The 21,104-nt window shown below is 44.7% G+C and overlaps 2 protein-coding genes across 2 annotated transcripts in view; both read right to left on the bottom strand.

Annotated features, from left to right (window-relative positions):
• Positions 1-21,104, bottom strand: part of LOC138847136 (ankyrin repeat domain-containing protein 26-like) — a 271,305-nt gene that overhangs the window by 85,686 nt on the left and 164,515 nt on the right. The gene's annotated exons all lie outside the window — the stretch shown is intronic.
• Positions 10,343-20,027, bottom strand: LOC138847133 (serine/threonine-protein kinase MARK2-like). Its single transcript, XM_070064916.1, has 2 exons — positions 11,527-20,027; positions 10,343-10,972 (listed from the first exon to the last, which is right to left on the bottom strand). Exon 1 carries the CDS (start codon positions 19,804-19,806, stop codon positions 17,920-17,922), a length of 1,887 nt encoding a protein of 628 aa, XP_069921017.1. The 5' UTR covers positions 19,807-20,027; the 3' UTR covers positions 10,343-10,972; positions 11,527-17,919.

Here is a 21,104-nt window from a genome sequence, read left to right as displayed (position 1 = left end):
CTATGAAAAACCCACAGCCAACATCCTATTGAATGGGGAAAAGTTGGAAGCATTTCCACTGAGATCTGGGACCAGACAGGGATGTCCACTCTCACCACTGCTATTCAATATAGTTCTGGAGGTTCTAGCCAGAGCTATTAGGCAAGAAAAAGAAATTAAAGGGATACAAATTGGGAAGGAAGAACTCAAACTATCCCTCTTTGCAGATGACATGATTCTTTATTTAGGGGACCCAAAGAACTCTACCAAGAGACTATTGGAACTCATAGAAGAGTTTGGCAAAGTAGCAGGGTATAAAATCAATGCACAAAAATCAACAGCCTTTGTATACACAGACAATGCCATGGCTGAGGAAGAAATTCTAAGATCAATCCCATTCACAATAGCTACAAAAACAATCAAATACCTTGGAATAAACTTAACCAAGGATGTTAAAGATCTCTACGATGAAAATTACAAAACCTTAAAGAAAGAAATAGAAGAGGATACCAAGAAATGGAAAAATCTTCCATGCTCATGGATTGGAAGAATCAATATCATCAAAATATCCATTCTCCCAAAAGCAATTTATAGATTCAATGCAATACCAATCAAGATACCGAAGACCTTCTTCTCAGATCTGGAAAAATTGGTGCTGAAATTTATATGGAGACACAAGAGACCTCGAATAGCTAAAGCAATCTTGTACAACAAAAACAAAGCCGGAGGCATCACAATACCAGATTTCAGGACATACTACAGGGCAGTTGTAATCAAAACAGCATGGTACTGGTACAGAAACAGAAGGATAGACCAATGGAACAGAATTGAAATACCAGAAATCAACCCAAACATCTACAGCCAACTTATATTTGATCAAGGATCTAAAACTAATTCCTGGAGCAAGGACAGTCTATTCAATAAATGGTGCTGGGAAAATTGGATTTCCACGTGCAGAATCATGAAGCAAGACCCCTACCTTACACCTTACACAAAAATCCACTCAACATGGATTAAAGACCTAAATCTACGACCTGACACCATCAAGTTACTAGAGAACATTGGAGAAACCCTTCAAGATATTGGCACAGGCAAAGAGTTTCTGGAAAAGACCCGGGAGGCACAGGCAGTCAAAGCCAAAATTAACTATTGGGATTGCATCAAATTGAGAAGTTTCTGTACTGCAAAAGAAACAGTCAGGAGAGTGAAGAGACAACCGTCAGAATGGGAAAAAATATTTGCAAACTATGCAACAGATAAAGGGTTAATAACCAGAATCTACAAAGAGATCAAGAAACTCCACAAAAACAAAACCAACAACCCAATTAAGAGATGGGCCAAGGACCTCAATAGACATTTTTCAAAAGAGGAAATCCAAATGGCCAACAGGCACATGAAAAAATGTTCAAGGTCATTAGCAATCAGAGAAATGCAAATCAAAACCACAATGAGGTTCCACCTCACCCCGGTTAGAATGGCTCACATACAGAAATCTACCAACAACAGATGCTGGCGAGGATGTGGGGAAAAAGGGACACTAACCCACTGTTGGTGGGAATGCAAACTGGTTAAGCCACTATGGAAATCAGTCTGGAGATTCCTCAGAAACCTGAAGATAACCCTACCGTTCGACCCAGCCATCCCACTCCTTGGAATTTACCCAAAGGAATTTAAATTGGCAAACAAAAAAGCAGTCTGCAGCCTAATGTTTATTGCAGCACAATTCACAATAGCTAAGACCTGGAACCAACCTAAATGCCCATCAACGGTAGACTGGATAAAGAAATTATGGGATATGTACTCTTTAGAATACTATACTGCAGTAAGAAACAACGAAATCCAGTCATTTGCAACAAAATGGAGGAATCTGGAACACATCATGCTGAGTGAAATAAGCCAGTCCCAAAGGGACAAATACCATATGTTCTCCCTGATCGGTGACAACTGACTGAACACCAAAATGGAAACTTGTTGAAGTGAAAGGGACACTATGGGAAACGGTGACTTGATCAGCATAGCCCTGACTGTTAATGAACAACTTAATACATTATCCCTCTTAGTAGTTTTTTTGTCTGTTCTACTTAATATGACTGATTCAATTCTGTAATTAATACACAGTTATTCTTAAGTGTTGAAATTTAACTGAAATGTGATCCCTGTTAAACATAAGAGTAGGAATAAGAGAGGGAAGAGATATATAATTTGGGACATGCTCAAGCTGACTTGCCCCAAATGGTAGAGTTAGAAACATACCAGGGGACTCCAATTTAATCCCATCAAGGTGGCATGTACCAATGCCATCTCACTAGTCCAAGTGATCAATTTCAGTTCGCAATTGATCATAATGAAAGGACTAAGAGTCAAAGGGAGCACATAAGCAAGTCTAGTACCTGCTAACACTAACCGATAGAATAAATAAAGGGGAGAGTGATCCAACATGGGAAGTGAGATACTCAGCAGACTCATAGAATGGCAGATGCCCTAAATAGCACTCTGGCCTCAGAATCAGCCCTAAAGGCATTCAGATCTGGCTGAAAAGCCCATGAGAGTATTTCAGGCATGGAAAGCCAAGACACTCTGGCAAAAGATCTCTGTGAGTGAGATCTCAGTGGAAAGAACAGGTCTTCAAAGAAGGAGGTACCTTTCTCTGAAGGGAGGAGAGAACCTCCACATTGACTATGACCTTGTCTAAACAAGATAAGAGTCGGAGAACTCAAGGGGCTTCCATAGCCTTGGAAACTCATGACTGGAGCATAGGGAGATTACTGATGCCATAGACAGGAGTGTCAATTGGTAAAGTCAACAACAGGAGTCACTGTGCACTTACTCCTCATGTAGGATCTCTGTCCTTAATGTGCTGTGCATTGAGATTTAATGCTATAATGAGTACTCAAATAATATATTTCACTTTGTGTTTCTATGGGGGTGCAAACTGTTGAAATCTTTACTTAATGCATACTAAACTGATCCTCTGTAAAAAAAAAAAAAAAAGAAAAGAAAAGAAAAGAAACTATCAACTCCCAACTTGACTCTCACTGGGATTAAACATGACAATAGGTCTGATCTGATTTCATCATCATTAAAAAAAATCATCTATTATTTTTCACTTTATGTTTCTGTGTGGGAGCAAACTGTTGAAATCCTTACTTAATGTATACTAAGCTGATCTTCTGTATATTAAGATAATCGAAAATGAATCTTGATGTGAATGGAAGGGGAGAGGGAGTGGGAAAGGGGAGGGATGTGGGTGGGACGGTATGGGGGGGAAGCCATAGTAATCCATTATTCGTACTTTGGAAACGTATATTCATTAAATAAAAGTTAAAAAAAAAATAAAATAAATGAAAATAGAAAAAAAAAATAAATAAACTGCATTTTACAGTATGGTACAAATATTTTATGCTGAACACTTATCTTCAAATCTCTGGCATTCTAAAATTGGCAAGAGATATGACATTATTTCTTTACTGACAAAGTGCTTTTATTTTTATTGAAAATATTTCTGAATATTTTAGGAATGGTCAAACCTTTACCTTTTTTTATTGATATTTAAATTCTTTCTGCTTATTTTGATGCTTGCTTAGATGAAGTAGTGTTCATACAATTTAAAAAATTAGAATGTATTTTCAAGATTTTGTTTTAATTTTACATTTTTGTCTTCACTGGCATTAAATTTTGGCCTGTTTTTCAGTAACATATTTAAACAGCTAAGTAATGAAGGGAAGTAGTCTTCAGTATGATGTGTGCTGCACTACCATATATATGGAGTGGGTGCACAAAGACAGTGCTGGGGGGCTATGCTAGAAGATTTATGAAAATCAATGAAACTGCACCTATAATTGTGTTCTTAATGTCTCTAAGCCACAATTCTAATGTATTGAACTTAATCAATGAATGTGTTTACTATAATCATAGTTTGGTTTAAATATCTAAATAATATCTGTAGGATTTTTATGTGTTCGGGATTTACAGTATTGATGGGGGCTATTCTTGGAACACAAAGGTTATTGTCAATGTGTTGTTTGTATTTTAATAGAATAATTTCAAATGAGAAACTAATTTTATAGGAAATATTTAGAGAGTTCTATAACTGTATATTTCACAAACTTAAAATATTTTTGTATTGGAGCTTTTTTACATTGTTTTACCTTGCAACAGACACTTGATAGTTTCAAAAGAACTCATTCATTCAATAAATGCTTCATGCATGGACCAGAAACCACAAGACTCTTTATGGATTCACAGAAAAGACATCGTGTTTGTTGAAAGACACATAAACATTAGAAATGGGAAATGTGGGCCGGCGCCGTGGCTCAATAGGCTAATCCTCCACCTTGCGGCGCCGACACACCGGGTTCTAGTCCCGGTCGGGGCGCCGGATTCTGTCCCGGTTGCCCCCTTCCAGGCCAGCTCTGTGCTATGGCCAGGGAGTGCAGTGGAGGATGGCCCAGGTGCTTGGGCCCTGCACCCCATGGGAGACCAGGAAAAGCACCTGGATCCTGGCTCCTGCCATCGGATCAGCGCGGTGCACCGGCTGCAGCGGTGGCCATTGGAGGGTGAACCAACGGCAAAGGAAGACCTTTCTCTCTCTGTCTCTCTCTCTTACTGTCCACTCTGCCTGTCAAAAATAAAAAAAAAAGAAATGGGAAATGTGAATTATCTTCTATAAATATTTCTTCTTTTAATCATTTGAACAAAAATCTTGGATTCAACCTAGAGCACAGATACAAATTGAAGAATAATTACTATATATACTATAATTTAACAACTGAAGAAGTAGACCAGTGGGTGATGGAGACAACTGGTGAGTTCATGGACATGAAGAGTCTCCTTGGGACAAGGATGCTGGTGGCCTGTCCTGAGCGGAGACACTGGATGTGCAGTCCATGGAGACACTGGACACTGTGAGCTCAGTTCCTGGGCAAGCTGTGAGCTCACAGGAGGTCAGCACAAGGAGGACCATGAAGGAATGATGTGGAATTTCCAGGCAGGAGTGTAGTGGGATCCAAGACTAAGCACAGGTTAGGTGAGGCCTGAATGACTGTCCTGGCAGGAGCAGGGTTGGGAGGCTTCAGGCTCCTCTGTGGAAGAGGAGCTTGTTCCATTTCCTTAACCCTGATGGTCACATGCCCTGGCCAGGCCAGCAATGGTGTGGAGTTATCACAGTGTGAGTCAGGGTTAAGGAGCAGGGGGTGGGACCCTGTGGGGCCTCAGGAGGGTAAGACAGGCTGCAGGGACATGTTCACCATGACTTTGCCCTATTTAGTCTCCAATGATGAGGGCAGTTGGCAGAGGAGGGGATGACAGATGGGAGGTGCCTCCGTATGACCCCCTGAGTGACAGAAGCAATGTCCCTGAAGTGAGTTCTCCCATCTTTCTTCTCATATTATTCAACCCATGGCCTGATCAGCAGCACCTGATAACCCAGCTGCCTGAGACCTTGGGAAGTGGTTCATCCTTGGAGTCCCTGAATGTGGTGATGTCTGGGGTGGGGTACGGATCCCTGCTGTGCAGAGCACCCCCAGCACTGCACCACACTCACCTCCACTAGCCAGAGCCCAGCTTCTTCACAGGACCATGCCCTTGGCCTCCCTCCATCCTCACCTCCAGGAGAGACCAGACAAGGGTGGTGAGGAGACTGGTGAACACAACAGCAGCAATGTGTGGGGAGCATCCGGACTGGACTAAGTTACTGGAATTAAGACTTATTCTATGTATCTGCTCTCCCACAATATGGCGCTGGGAGAGAAGTAAACAGCTTCCGCACAGCTGCCTCCAGTTCAACTAATAAACTGTAGGACTTGCTCCTGATTGGAGGAGAGCAGCGTACTCGGCGTGTGGGCAGCCAAGTTAGGATTGGCGGAGGAGGACTATAAAGGTGGAGAGAGACGGCATGCACCAGGAACATCTATGGGGAACATCTAAGGGGAACGTCTAGCTGAAGGAACACCTGTGCAGCCCCCGAGAAGAGCCGGCCGGCGGTGTGCCGCTCCCCTGCGGAAGTGGGGAATGCGGCCAGGGGGAACTGCCCTTCCACGGAGGTGGAAGGGATAGTAGCCAACCCGGGAAGAACCAGCAGCAAACCCGGGGAGGGCCGAGCAGACGAAAGAACAGCGCAGGGTCCTGTGTCGTTCCTCCATGAAGAGGGGGAGCGACACAATGGAACCTGCAGAGCTAGGAACACACATGGGCCTGTGCACATGTACATGCACATGCACACACAGGCTCACACTTGTCCCCAGTGCGATATAACAGCTCAGGCCCCCAGGACAGGGAGAGTAGTGAGGCCTTGGCCACAGCAGTACCCAGTACCCAGGAGGCTCCACAAATCCTGCAAGGCATGCACTGTCTCTGCAGGTGCCAGAGGTAACCATGCCTGGCAGAGGAACTGGAAGGAGCCTAATGGTGCTGACAGTGAAGGTGTCCCCAGACATGGATGTCCCTCTTCTGGGAACCCTAGGGATTGTGGGTGCTCCTGACTCCCACATGCTTACTGACACTGTCAGCCTCTGTGTGGTCAGCACCAGTGTCAGGGGCTGATGGTGAAGTCACAGTGACTTGATCCTTAATCTCTTGCCTGTGTCCAGGACAGAGTTCTTGTCTCTCCTGCAGAGAGTCTGGTCCCTGCTGGCTCAAGGTCCCAGGCAGGTGGCAGGCAACCTGCCTCCCCCCTCCCCCTAGTCTCTGGACTCTGATACCCAACAGCAACAGCAGCAGCAAGGAGAAGCCAGGAGGAGGGAAAGAGGCACAGCCTGGATCAGTAGTGCTAGGGTAGGCCTGTCGTGTGGCAGGAGGTTGTGGTCACTGGGAGTCCCCAGTTCTGGTCATTGCAAGGGTGGGCAAAGTACGGGGACCTCAGGTAGTTGTATGCCAATTGTGAGGGCACCCATTGCACACATATTAATCCAAAATGCAAGTGTTCAAAAGTCAATACAAAATATAATTGCAGAGGAGGAAAAGGAGGATGGAGAGTAGCAGGGACCTGGGACCTTGTCCAGCGGGTAACAGAGGGCACCGGGACATCTGAGCCCATGACACACCTCCCACACATCTGCCCTTTTCTCTTGATCCAAGGATGACCACAGGCCCCACTGCTAGGGGATTCTGATTTCTCAGTGGGTTGGGAACCCTGACCCTGACACCTGCTGATCTAGGAGGGTGCCATTGTGACTGCGCTCCATGATGTCATCATTGCCAAGCACTGCTCCTTCCATATTCTACAGCAGTTAGAGGCCACACCTGTGTCAAGTGACTGGCTGAGCTGGACTTTGTTTTCTAGGCAAGAAGGAAGTTCAGGAGATGTGGATGGATTCAGGTCCAGGTGAGTGGGACTTGCTCTCTTCATGTCATAATGATTTGGAGACAGGTTATCCCAGCTGTGTGGGCCTGGCCTCTACTGGCTACTGCAAAAGGCCATGCTGCCTGAGTATCTCTCTCTCTCTCTCTCCCTAGCATGTTTTCCAGCTACAAAACATAAAAAACTTGATTCTCTGAATACTAACAATCGAGATGTAGAACCTGAAATTAACTATACCACTTTCAACTAATCTGAGAAAATGAAATGCTTATGTATTGTATTAACAAAATATGTATAATATTGTATGCTCTAAATACCAAAATACTGATTTTAAAAAGGCAAAGAACATCTAAAGAACTGGAAACCATACTGTGCCCATGGATTATAGGATAAACGTAATAAAGGTGCTGGTTTCCCCAAATTAGTTAATAACTCTAATGCAATTCCATCATTATCCCAGCAAGACTTTTGTAGGTCTTGGTGAACTTATTCTAAAATTTATATGGAAAGTTAAGACAGTCTTGGGAGAGTGGGAAGAACAAAGTGGGAAGATTCACTGCAGTCAGTGTCAAGACTCACTATGTCGATGCAGTAATCAAGAATTTGTGACACTGGAAAAAGGACAGACATAGACAAACAGAACACAGAACCCAAATAGATCACACAAATATGCTGAATTGAATTTTTTTTTACTCAGTACCACAGAGAATTCAAAAAAGAAAGGATAACTTATTCAAAAAGTGGAGTTTCCCTGCCTCTGTTACACATTAGAGTGCCTGTGTTTTATGCCTGGCTCTGCTCCTGACTCCAGCTTCCTGCTAATGCAGACGCTGGGAGGCAATGCCAAGGGCTCAAGTAATTGGGTTCCTGCCACCCACATGGGAGACCTGGAATGAGTCCCTGGCTCAATGTTCTAGCCTGGCCCTGCCCTATCCATTGCAAGAATTTCAGGAGCCTATCAATGGGTGGAACATATCTCTGTATCTTCCTCCTGTGCTGTCACTCTGCCTTTCAAATAAATATATAAATCTTTAAAATATCTTTTAAAAAGAAAAATACAGTGTGGGGAGCAACTGAGACTAGACTAAGTTACTGGAATTAAGACTTATTCTATGCATCTGCTCTCCCACAATATGGCACTGAGAGAGAGACCAAACAACCTCTACGCAGCTGCCTCTCGCCAGTTTGATAAGCTGCAGGAACTAATCCTGCTCCTGATTGGAGGAGAGCAGTGTGCTCAGCATGTGGGTAGCAGAGTTGGGATTGGTGGAAGAGGACTATAAAGGAGGAGAGAGACAACATGCACCAGGAACACCTGAAGGAACACCTGAAGGAACACCTGAAGGAACACCTGAAGGAACACCTGAGGAACATCTGAGCAGCCCCCGAGAGAGCCGGCCAGCGGTGTGCCACTCCTCCGTGGAAGCGGGGATAGCGGCGGGGGGTGCCACCCCTCCACGGAGGTGGAGGGGCCGGCAGCCAACCCGGGAAGGACCAGCAGCAAACCCGGGAAGGGCCGAGCAGACAAAAGAACAGCGCAGGGTTTAGTGTCGTTCCTCCGCGAGAGGGGGAGCAACATAATGGTGCCATGACTCGGATATGAAACCTAGGAGGGATAATGGTGCCGTGACTCAGATATGAAGCCTAGGAGGGATAATGGTGCCGTGACTCAGATATGAAGCCTAGGCGACATAATGGTGCCGTGACTCGGATATGAAGCCTAGGAGGGATACTTAAGCTCCAATTAAACACCTGCCCCATAGGTAAACCTAAATGGCCTGTGGAGTTGGCAGGCCAGTGTGATCACACAATGTGTGACATGACAAGTGACAGAAGTGGAGGAGGCAGAGCCAGCATCCTGTCTTTGCCTTCACTTTAACCACCCAGCTGGCTTTTCTGGGCTCACCTGGGTGCTCATTTCCTCCACTAACTGAGCTGGGACGTTTCCCAGATGCCTCCAGGCCAGTTTTGAGAAGAGATGACAATGTAAGCATAGGTGTCATTGCCTGTATCTGCAGTAACTGTGCTGAAATTCTAGGAATGAAGTTTTGCCAACACCTGCTCAGTGTCAGGGTTTAGGCTTTTTATTATGTTACTCTATTATTATTATTATTGTAAGAAAGAGAGACATAGATATCTTCCACCTGCTGGTTCAATCTCCAATGCCTGTAACAGCCAGGCCATGGCAGGCAACACCCCAGAGCCTAGAACTCCATCTGGGTCTCCCAGGTTGTTGAGCATCATCTACTACTTGCCGGGGTGTGCACTAGCAGGAACCTTGGATTGGAGGCAGAGCCAGGATTCAAACCGAGGACTCCAATATGGGATATGCATGTCCCAAGCAGCATCTTAATCTCTAAGCCAAATGCCCATCCCAAAGTGTGTCTCTTACACCACTTTAATGAGAATCAGAGAAGGGAAGTGCGAAGGAAAAAGCCTACATTTAGAGTGAGATGGGCCCATATTCTCAATTTTGCTCCACTGGTAATAGCATCTTACTGATGTCAACTCACTTCACCACTGAGCCTCACTCCCCCCCCACTAAATTAGGTAGAAAACCTATTGGATGGCACCTTGTTCATAGAGTTTGTTCCTGCTTGTATGGTTTACATGTTTCAGGTGCCACACAGAACATTCTAGGTTCATTCATGGCGTGATAGACAGGCTCTTAGATAGCCACTGTTGATCCCCACCTCCTGGTACAATCTGTTTTCTAAAAATTTTGTTCTTCTTTATATGAAAGGCAGACCCACTCTCTCTCTCTCTCTCTCTCTCACACACACACACACACACACACAAACACGAACACACAAACACATTTTCCATTCACTGATTCACTCCCCAAATAGACACAATGGCTAAAGCTTGGCCAAGATGGAGCTAAGATCCCAGAATTCCATCTGTCTTGCCCACATGGTAAGGGCCCGAGCTCTTTGGCCATCACCTGCTACCTTCCCAGAGTGTGCTTAAATAGGGAACTGCAAAGGAAGTGGTGTAGCCAGGACTTGAACTGGCCCTCTGATATGGGATCCTTCTGTTGCAAATAGAACCTTAACCCTGAAGTGGGGTCTTATTTTATTCCAGATCCTTGCCTTCTACTGAGAGAAGCATTTGAAACACAGAAACATGTACAGTACACGAAACGATAACATTTATTTAAGGGATGATAAAGCAAGGAAATGTGAGCGTGGGTGGGGAGTGGGCCAGAAGGAGAAAACGGATGGGAGAGGAGTGGAGAGAGCACCTCAGCATCCGTCTCCCAAGAGCAGGACACACTTCTTCCAGTGCTGGCTGCTTTTGAGGTAGAAGTGTGGTGGCTATTCACATGGCACGTGCCCCACCCAGAAGGAAACATGCCCAGTAAGGGGCAGTTTATTGGACAAGTAGGATAGAATTACATTTGGGCGAGGGCTTGCGACTTGGGACTTCCAGCTCTGTGGCCCTAAGCTAGCTACCTGCCTTATCCCATCTCATCCCCCCGCAGAGATTTCCGACCCTTAATCTTAAGGGGGTGCTGAAGGATGATGATCCGTCTTCTGTAGCTACTTCCTGCTGGCCAGGGGCGTTGTCCCTACCTATCCAGGGTTCAGAAACCTCTTCTTATCTCATCTAATCGATCCATCTCATGAGCTGGGGAATTTTCACGTGTCACGGCCAATCGCTGTTGCCTCACATGGTCATCATCATTTTGAGAAGCTGTCAAATTTGGAAACAGAAAAGTTTGTCAATCAGGATGAGCATAATTGGAAAAAAGATAAATTTCAAGTTGAATCCCCTTCAAGATAGGAGGAATATATTCCACTGTTTCCCAAAATATGGGCATTGATAGATTGTCTTTGCCCAGATTATAAAACCATCTAGCATAGGCATAAAGACTGCTAGTATCCTTTTCAGTGAATATACAACTGTTAGAGTAGATGCCGCAGATTCCATTAATCACTGCACATGCTCCTAACTTTGCCAGTATGCATTTTATGGCCAGCTAGTTGTCTATGACTGTCTTAGAGCACACATGGACTCAAGCAATTGCCATTAAATCCAGCCTGAAGTGTAGGCTCTAGTTTGGCCCACACAATAAACAGATTTTTAAATGGTTCTCTATAGCCTAGCAGGACCTACTGCTATCATACTACAAGAACTATGGAGTTTTCCTCACAACAGCAGCCTCCTGAGAGAATAAAAGGTAGGTAAAACATGTGTGCCATTAAGTGTAGCAGGTTCAATATGATAAAAGCAAAGATTTTACTCACCCTTTTGCCCTTTGAAGATGTATTTGAGATCTTCAGTGCATTCACAAGAGCGAGCAGACTTGTTCTCTGTGTGCACCTGTGAAGACTAAAGAGGTAGAACTGAGATCCTTGACAAAGGTACCCAGCTTGGGATGCCCTGAATTTGACTTCAGTAGGAGTGCGGAGTAGCACCTGGTAGGATCCCTTTCATTTAGGCTGCAACTGATCAGAGGAAGAGTCTTTGCTCCAAGTGTCTCTTAAGCCTTGGTCTCCTGGGGACAGGCTGTTCGTGACTTTTGGGACCTGGCACTGTGAGAATTTTATTACCACAGTCCATTAGCCTCTTGTATAGGAAAAAGATTAATAATAAACTTTTATCTGATCCTGTATCCCTGAGTCAAAGAGAGTGTCAGAGGTGAAGAAGACCTTTTTATATAGCATTTTAGTCAGGCAGCCTTAGGTGCCACTTTCAACCTGAGGGCAATAGGTAAGAATTTAAGCCATGTTTCTGAGGTCTCTTGGCAAAGCTTAGCCAAGAGTATCTTAAGAATATGATTAGCTTTTTTAGTTTATTTGATGACTAAGGTCTCCAAGGGGCATGGAGATAAGAAAAACCTAAAGCAGTCACCACATGCTGAGGTATTGTCTTTATGGCAGTATGCAGCCTTTACCCTCCAAATACCCAAGGAACTCCTAGCATTAAACCTACTCTTCCAAAACAGTGAGAGTCGTATATTAATAACCCTCCATTCAGCACATGGACTTATGAGTGAACGCCTACCTCCACCGGCATCCTCCATGTAGCCTGGTTGAGGAGAACATTCTATGACAGGGCTCCTGTATTGAGGATATTTAGTGACCAAAAAGCTCAGGTACTAAAGCTATTTCTAGAACCTGCTCTGCAGCAGCAACTTTTGCTGCCTTATCTGCTAGCACATTTCCCTGAATAGCATGGCTACCTGTCTTCTTGTGTCCCCTGCAGTGCATGACAACCACTTTCTAAAGACTCCAGTGCTCCTGAAGGAGAGCCAACATCTCTTCTCCTTATTTAATAGGAGAGTTCTTTGCAGTCAGGAGGGCTCTTCCTTTCCAAATTGCTCCATGTGCATGGAACTCAAGGAAAACAAACTGGAGCCCGTACATAATAACTCATTAGCTCTTCCTCATTGCAAGGCTATAGTTAAAGCAGTAAGATTGGCCTTTTGTGATCAAGTGCTAGTTGGCAATGTCTGAGATTCTATCACCTGAGTAAGACCCACCATGGCATAAACTGCCTTTTAACTCTGTACTTCATGTAACTACTGCCATCAGTAAACCACTTGGTATCTCCATTTTCTAGAGGTTTTTGAAACTGTACCCTTAGGAGTGAGTCCACAGGGATGAATGAGGGATCATATACAGCTGAAGTTTCTGTAGAACCTGAGAAGACAAAAGTGATATGGCTCTCCACAAACCTTGTTATGCTTATACATGTGTTTCAGATCCCTTGTACTAGTCATATTGGATACATTACAAAGTTTTTATACCCCACTTTGAGGTTTTTGGTTTTAAGCAGCCTGCCTCCAGGGCTCCCTGTGGGTTGATTTATATCTAAGGGCATCTTCATTGCTCAGTGTCCCTATTAAATTGTCTGAATGAACATGCCTTACATAATCTGGCCATTTGAAGAGTGCTGCTGCTTTCACAAAGGTGCCAACCCACTCGGGAGCAAACGCATGTATAATTGGGGCATTTTCCCAGCACCGAACATGAGCTTATGGATGTCATCTCTGCAAGAAACCGATGTCTAGTGGGGCACTGTTCTCATGCCAGGAGGAAAAGCTCCTGGGTTGTAAAAATAACACAGCCTATGCCTGAAGACCAGCTGCTAGAGTTTGTAAGCCCTGAAGCTTCTGTGCCCTGAACATTCTCTGGGGCTAGGACCAGCATATCTAGAGCTTGTGACCTCAGGTAGCATTGAAACCCATACCTGGCTGTGTATTCCAGGGTGGCAGAAACCAGCATAAAGCTAAGATAAATTGTAGTGCTGCTGACTAGGCACATGGCTTGCACTAGCTATGGGGTCCACCATGGTCAAGTGGGGCCCATTTCCATCTTCCACTGAAAAGCTGAAGCCACACTTGAGGCTTCCATGGTTGGGCAAAGTCCCTCCCTCGGCTCCTGATGAGGAACTCCTGCCATGTTAGGAAGTACCGCCTGCTGACAGAGGGTGTGGCACATATACACTGCACACCTGTTTTGAGGACCACTCCAGTCAGATGAAGAGAAGTTTGCTAGCGAAAGGTGAGTTGCTTGGCCCAACTGCCCATCTTAATAAGGAAAACACCATGATTCAAAATCTTAAGACAGAACTTTTCAGCCAGGTGTATTGCATCCAGTAGAAACTAAATGCTAAGTTCTAGGTTTTTCAGCAGCGAGAACAAATTTTAAAAACACTACAAGCTAGAAACACAGGTTTTGGGCACATGGCCACATGCTGGCTGACTCTCTTCCCATTTCTCTGTCCAGATCCTCCTTATGAACACATTTCATAGTCGCCTTTCATCCTCTACAGCTAACTTAGGAAAAAGTGCCCCCAACTGCATCTTAACAGATGCCTGAGATCAAGAGCAGTGAGACTGAGGGAGACACTTTTGAATTTTCACAATAAGGTAAAAGCTTAGTACAGCTGAGGCAGAGAAAAATTGAATTTTACTTACCACTGTTGCTTTTTCAGTTCACTGTTGGGCTTTCTCAGACACCTGGCTGGCTCACCCATAAGAAGTGGAGTAAGTGGGGCTGTGTATTCCAGGTCTGTGCCTTCTTTTAGAGAGGGATTCTAAGTACAGGCACATATACACTGCCCAGAATGATGAAGTTTATTAAAAAGGTGAAAGAACACATATGCATGGGCATAGTGGGGAGTGGCCAGCAGCATAAACAGCTGGGAGAGGGGAACAGGAGAGGTAGTACCTCCTTCTGTCCTGGTCTCCAGCTGAAGAGCTTGCTTTTCCCAGTGTTGCTGGTGTATGAGGTCAGAATGAAAGTGGCTACTCACTTGGCCCCTCACCCTCAGATCACAGGGAAAGGAGACGTGTCCCAGGAAGAGTTGTTTGGTGGACAACTAGGCTAGAACTGCATGGGGCAGGGGCTCAGTGACTTCCAGCTCCATGGTCTGAACCTGGCTACATGCTTTGTCCCATCATTTTTTCAACCCCCTACCCTTGAGTTTGTAGGACCTGGGATGTGCTCCTAACAAATATAAAACAGAAAGGTATGGGATGCAGTTCAGCAAATAATTAAACATTGTGGCAGGCAAATGGGCCGAGCAGGTCCTAGCCCCAGAGAATGTTCAGGGCACAGAAGCTTCAGGGCTTACAAACTCTAGCAGCTGGTCTTCAGGCATAGGCTGTGTTATTTTTACAACCCAGGAGCTTTTCCTCCTGGCATGAGAACAGTGCCCCACTAGACATCGGTTTCTTGCAGAAATGACACTACTTGGGAGGTCTGCATCCGTATCCAAGTGCCTGGACTCTAGACTAAGTTAAAGTCCCCATTCCATCTTCCTGCTCATGTGTGCCCTGGAAGGCATCAGGTGATGGCTCAAATACTTGAGTTCTTTCCACTCCCTTGGGAGACCAGGATGGAGCTCCAAGTTCTGGGCTTCAGCCTGGCCCAGCCATGGCTGTTGTGAACATTTGGGGAGTGAAGCAGAAGATGGAAGATACCTCTCACTCTCTCTCTCTCTCTCTCTCTCTCTCTCTCTCCCCCCTTTCACTCTCTGCTTCTGCCTCTGTAAATTTGCCTTTCAAATTAATAAATATTTTTTAAAATTAAAAATATAAATCTATTTCCTTATAACCAAAGAAAGATTTATTGATTTGAAAGGCAAAGTCTGTGGCAGGGAGTGGGAGGAGAGAGACAGAGACAGAGAGAGACTCCTCCATCTACTGCTTTACCTCCCAAATGACCAGAACAAACAAGCTGGGCCAAGCCAGAGGCAGGAACTTCCTCTGGGTTTCCCATGTTGGTGGCAGGGGCCTAAGTACTTGAGACAACCTTCATGTCTTTCCCAGATGCATTAGCAGGGAGCTGGATTGGAAGTAGAGCAGCTGGAACATGAACTGATTCTAATATGGAGTGTGGGTGTTCCAAGTGGTGGCTTAACCTGCTACACCACAAAAGAGAACTGCCACCCAAATTTTTAAACATTGAATTATCAAGTAGTCCATCTAGGTATGTATACATCTGGGTGTATATATATCTAGGTATATGACTCCAAGAATTGGAAACAGGGTGGGTGTTGTGGTGTAGCCAATTAAACTGCCACTTGGGAGGTCCACATCCCATACTAGAGTGTCTGGTTCCAGTCTTGGCTAATTTGCTTTCAATTCAGCTTCCTGATAATACTCATGGGAAGGCAACAGATTATGGCTCCAGTTCTTGGGCCTCTGTCAACTATGTGGGAGACCTAGATGGAGTGCAGGGCTCCTGGTTTTATCCTGGCCTGCCTTCACTGTTGTGGCCATCTGGGGAGTGAGGCAGAGATCTCTTTCAGTCACTGTGTCTTTCAAATATGTAAGCACATATATAATGAAAGAATTGAAGACAGGGTCTCAAGGAGTAATTTGTACCCATGTTCACAGTAGCATTATCCACATTACCCCAATATGCAAACAACCCATGAGACCATCAAAAGAAAGTGAGTGTGGGAAAACAATGTGGTCCAACTGAACCACGGAGTATTCAGCCTTTCAAAGGCAGGATATTCTGACACTTGCTACTGCAGGCATGAATCTTGAGGACTGGATACTACAAGCCAGCCACAGAAAGACAAACACCAAGGGCAGGCAGTTAAGATGCCTGCGTACCCTGTCAGAGTTACTGGGTTTCACTCTCAGCTCTGGCTCCTGACTCCAACTTTCTGCTGTTGCAGACAGGGAAGTAGCAACTTATGGCTCATGTGATTGGCTTCTTTCCATGCACATGAGAGGCCTGAATTGAGTTCCCAGCTCCTGGCTTCAGCCCAGTCCAGTACTTGCCATTACAGGCCTGCAAGGAGTGAACCAGCTGATGGGAGCTCTGCCTGTCTCTCTGCCTCTCAAAGAGCAAATACAATGAAATTTTAAAGAGAGAGCAAATACTGAATAATACTTGAGATAGAGTTGTCCCATTCATTGAGACAGGAGTAGACCTGGGGGTGCCAGAGGCTGGGGAGGGGGATGGGGAGTGTTTCATGTGGAGGAGAGGAGTGGTGGTGATGTGCACACAACCCTATGAATGCTCTTCATGCCACTACTGTATACTTTAAAAGGGTTAAAATAGTAACATTTGTGTTTTGTTTTATTAGAATAATTTAAAAGGTAAAAGAATCCATCCACCCCAATATCTATCAATGCAGACCAAAGTTACTCAATTTGACTATAGCTGCCAATACTAGGCTGGACTTGACAGTGACCCCAGACATCACATACCTAAGTGGGCCACTGGGGCCAGCAGCTGCCAATCATCCTCCAAACAGCCAGTGGCCCCTGCACACATCCCAAAACAGGATGGGAGACTATTTGAGTATAACCTGAGAGTCCAGTACATTCATGCTAGAAGGCAGGCTTATCTTCCACATGTACCTGGGGATGGATGCATCCAAGCAGGGTTTCCCTGAGCAAGCACATGGCTGGATTTGTCATCCCAGAAACTCCATCCCAAACATCCAGAGACTAACTGTGTCACAAGGACTTTTCAGAGCCTCCTCCCAAACTTTTTTAGTGGTAACCAGGACTCAGAATATGGGAGTTACTTGCCCAGTGCTGCACACCTTGTAGACCGGAAGGCAAGGTTTGTACAGCTCTTGGAAGTCTCAGGGCCTGGTCTCTTTGTTCCTTTTTTCTACTTTTTATAGAATCAGGGAGATGTTTATGCATACGGTTCTGTAAGTTCTGAATGCACACAGTGTAGCTCTGTCCTCAGAATCCAGATAAAGGCCCCTGAGGCTGGCACTGTGCCCCAGTATGTTATGCCTCTTATAAAGGAGCTTCTATAGTAAGTCCTTATACGTGGATACATTCACTACAGCATTTCAATATCAGGTGTCTGTTTTTCTGGTGCCTAGCAAATGGTCATGGATGCTAACCAATAAAATTGTTATTCTGCTGACTACTTGAACTATGTGACAACCGAGAAATGTCACTGACCTGACCACTGAAATGAGGTTATGCTCACCTGCTCAGCTGCTAAGCACATGAGACACAGGACCTTGTGGTGTGCTCTGGTCTGATGCCTGGTCCTAGTTCCTCCTATGAGACCCATTGCCTTCACTCCCTGCCTGTTATTTCTTACTGCCTCCCCACAATCCCTCCTCCCAGATAGGGATCATCATAACTTCCTCTTGGGCATTTCCAGTGAATGAAGCTACGGGGCCACCTTTCTCCTCTGAATTCAGAGGTCTTCCTCTGGGTCTGGCAGGATACAACACACCCGCAGAAGACAGTTCACCATCCTCCTGCAGAACCCCCGGCGGCCCTTGCTCTTGGCAGCTTTAGCAAGCGAGGTCCCTGCCTCCTCGTCTTGTTGGTTTTCTGGGAGGCTCTCGTTCTCTGCCACTCCCTGGGAACAGCTCCTGTCTGCCAAGTGGTCCTCACTGCTGCTGGAGCTGAGAGTGGATATGGAGGACACAGGGCTGTTGTACCAGAGGACTGGCCAGGGAATGTAGGTCTTCCTCCTTATCCCAGGTTGGGGACCATCTGTCCTCTCAGCCTCACTGCTGGTGACACTGATAGTGGCTATGGAGGACAAGGAGCTGTTGTAGCTGAGGACTGGACCAGGAATGTAGGTCCTCCTCCTTATGACAGGGTGGGGACTATCTGACCTGCAGGCCTCACTGCTGCTGGTGTTGAGAGTGGACACAGAGGACACGGGGCTGTTGTACCTGAGGACTGGGCATGGAGTGTGGATCATCATCATGCCAGATGGGGAACCGTCCATCCTGCGGGCTCCGTGGCAGGCATTTAGCCCTGACGACTGGTCACCTTCGGGCAGCACTGGGGACATGGTGCTGGCTTGGAGACTGGGTGTCAGGGAGGCTGCTTTATGGCTCAGCTGAAAGCCCAGATCCACCAGGTAGTTTTGGGCCTCAGCATCCTCCGGAGATGCTAGAAGCTCCACTTCAGTGAGCTCAGGTCTTGCTGCTCCACTGAAGCCCTCCTGGGATTTCCCCCAGCTCAGAGCAGGGGACAAGCAGCCATCCTCCTCCTCATGGCCCAGCTGGAAGAGAAGGCCTGAGAGGTATTTTGGACCTTCAGTAACATGCGAAGGACCTGGGAGTCCCATGTACATTTCGCTTCCTCCTCCTCTGAGGTCAGCCTGTAGCTGGGCTTTTCCCCACAGGGGGCCGTCCTGTTCTCTGAGGCCCTCCTGAGAGCTCAGGCTCTCCACACTGTCACTGAGGTCCTCGTCCTCAGTTGAACTGAGAGACTGTGCGGCTGTGTCTTCACTCAGTTTGGGCCCTTTCTGCTCCATGCTGAGCCACTTGTGGCCCATAGCATCTGCCACTGTGGGCCTCTCAGCAGGGTTGTAGGTCATCAGCCAGTCCAGCAGCTGCTCCAGTTCCCCACTTATAGAGGAGGGGACTAGGTAAGAACCAGCCAGGATGGATTCCTTCAGGCAGGCAAAGCTCTCCCCTTCAAAGGGCAGCCACCCTTTCACCATGGTGTATAGGAGCACGCCCAGGCTCCACACGTCCGCCTTGTACCCATCAAATTCCTTACCTAAGAATTCTTCCGGGGCACAGTATTGAAGGCTGCCACACAATGAACTGAGTTGTTGGCCTTCATTCAGCTTTTGGCTTAAGCCAAAGTCAATTAGCTTAATGCACATGTTTCTGTCCACAAGGAGATTTTCTAATTTTATATCTCTGTGGACAATGTGCTGCTTATGGCAGTACTCCACAGCTTCTAGGGCCTGACTGAAGTACCAACACGCCTCTTGTTCCTGCAGGTGGCCACGCACTGCCACTAACTTTCCAAGGTCCCCCACGCTAATATATTCCATGAACAGGTAGGCTTTTTCTGCAGTGTAGTCTACCTGCATTAGCTTGACAATGTGAGGGTGATGCAGAGAATTCATAATCTCTGCTTCTACCCTTGCCTGTGGGACCTTGGAGGAATCCCCATGCCCTCTGGCAATGATCTTCACAGCCAACATGGTCCCACTCTCCATATGGCGAGCCAGCTTCACCTTGCCGAAGCTGCCCTTGCCAAGGGTTCTGAGGACCTCATATCCCCAGAACACCTCCTCCTCTGTGTGGGAGGATCTGTCACCACTCATTGTGGGGGTATCTTTGTGTCTAGTGTACTGGGAGTAACACTAGCTAGTCTCCTACAACACCTACGGTGACCTGGCAATCCAATGAGAAAGAAACAAATGAATAAATCAATATGTTAATACTACTAACAGATAACACTACATTTACTATACTACAGACTAATTCTATTCACTATACGCATATTACTAATATAACAAGAAAAAGAGAAAAAGAAAAGATATTTAAATTAAATACACAGAGATAAAAAGAAAAAAATTGAGTTGGGGAGGAAAACTAACAATGAAAAATAAAAAATAAAGCTCTTAAAGAACAAATAGACAAAAAAACTGTATATGAACTTCACTGTACTAATCAATAAGACCAATTCTAATTCACTATGTGATATTTTGACCACAACAAGAGAAATCAAAAAACAAATGAGATTTTTAAATAAAATACACACAGATAAAACAAAAATTTGAGGGGGAGAAAAGAGGAAAAACAAAACAAAACAAAAACCAGAACAAAATAAACAGCACTGAAAAGAACAGAGAAAAAACAGTATATGAACTACAGTAATGATTAATTCTATTCACTATGCTAATATTTTGAGCAGACAGTATATATGAATTACACTATACTACTCAGTGATCAAACAACATAATCAAGTGACAAAACAAAAACATGGAAAACCATAACAGAAAGTAAAACACCAACTCTTATAACTAAGCTTACAGTACTAATCCTTCTATGTAAAGAAAGTGATTACAGATGAGAAAAAAATTAAAAAGGTGAGATACACAAGAATGAAACAATTAGAAAATGGAAACAGAAAATAAATAGAAGAAATGACAAGAGAAATAAAAAATAAATGAGATTTTAAAATAAAATACCAATAAAAAAGGCAAAAATTTGTGGGGGAGAAAAGAGGAAAAACAAACAAACAAAAAAAAATAAACAGCACTAAAAGGAACAGACAAAACAACAGGATATGAACCACACTAATTAATTCTATTCACTATGATAATATTTTGAACAAACACTATATATGAGTTACACTATACTAATCATTAATTCAAACAAAACAATCAAAAGTGACAAAACAAAAACAAATGAATGAAATAAACATGATAATAAATAAACAAATAAATAAATAAATAAAATGACAGAAACAAATGAGTAAGTCCATTAACAGGTAACACTACATTTACTATACTACAAACTAATTCTATTCACTATATTATATTACTAATACAACAAGAAAAACAGAAAAAGAAAAGATATTTAAATTACATACACAGAGATAAAAAGAAAAAAATTG

This window comes from Oryctolagus cuniculus, chromosome 19 (genome assembly GCF_964237555.1).
Source record: "Oryctolagus cuniculus chromosome 19, mOryCun1.1, whole genome shotgun sequence".
NCBI lineage: Eukaryota > Metazoa > Chordata > Mammalia > Lagomorpha > Leporidae > Oryctolagus > Oryctolagus cuniculus.
This window is presented reverse-complemented; position numbering and strand designations above follow the sequence as displayed.

What these genes read in the sequence shown, in the direction of transcription:
- LOC138847133 (XM_070064916.1), bottom strand. Translation starts at nt 19,806, where the DNA reads ATGAGTGGTGACAGATCCTCCCACACAGAGGAGGAGGTGTTCTGGGGA.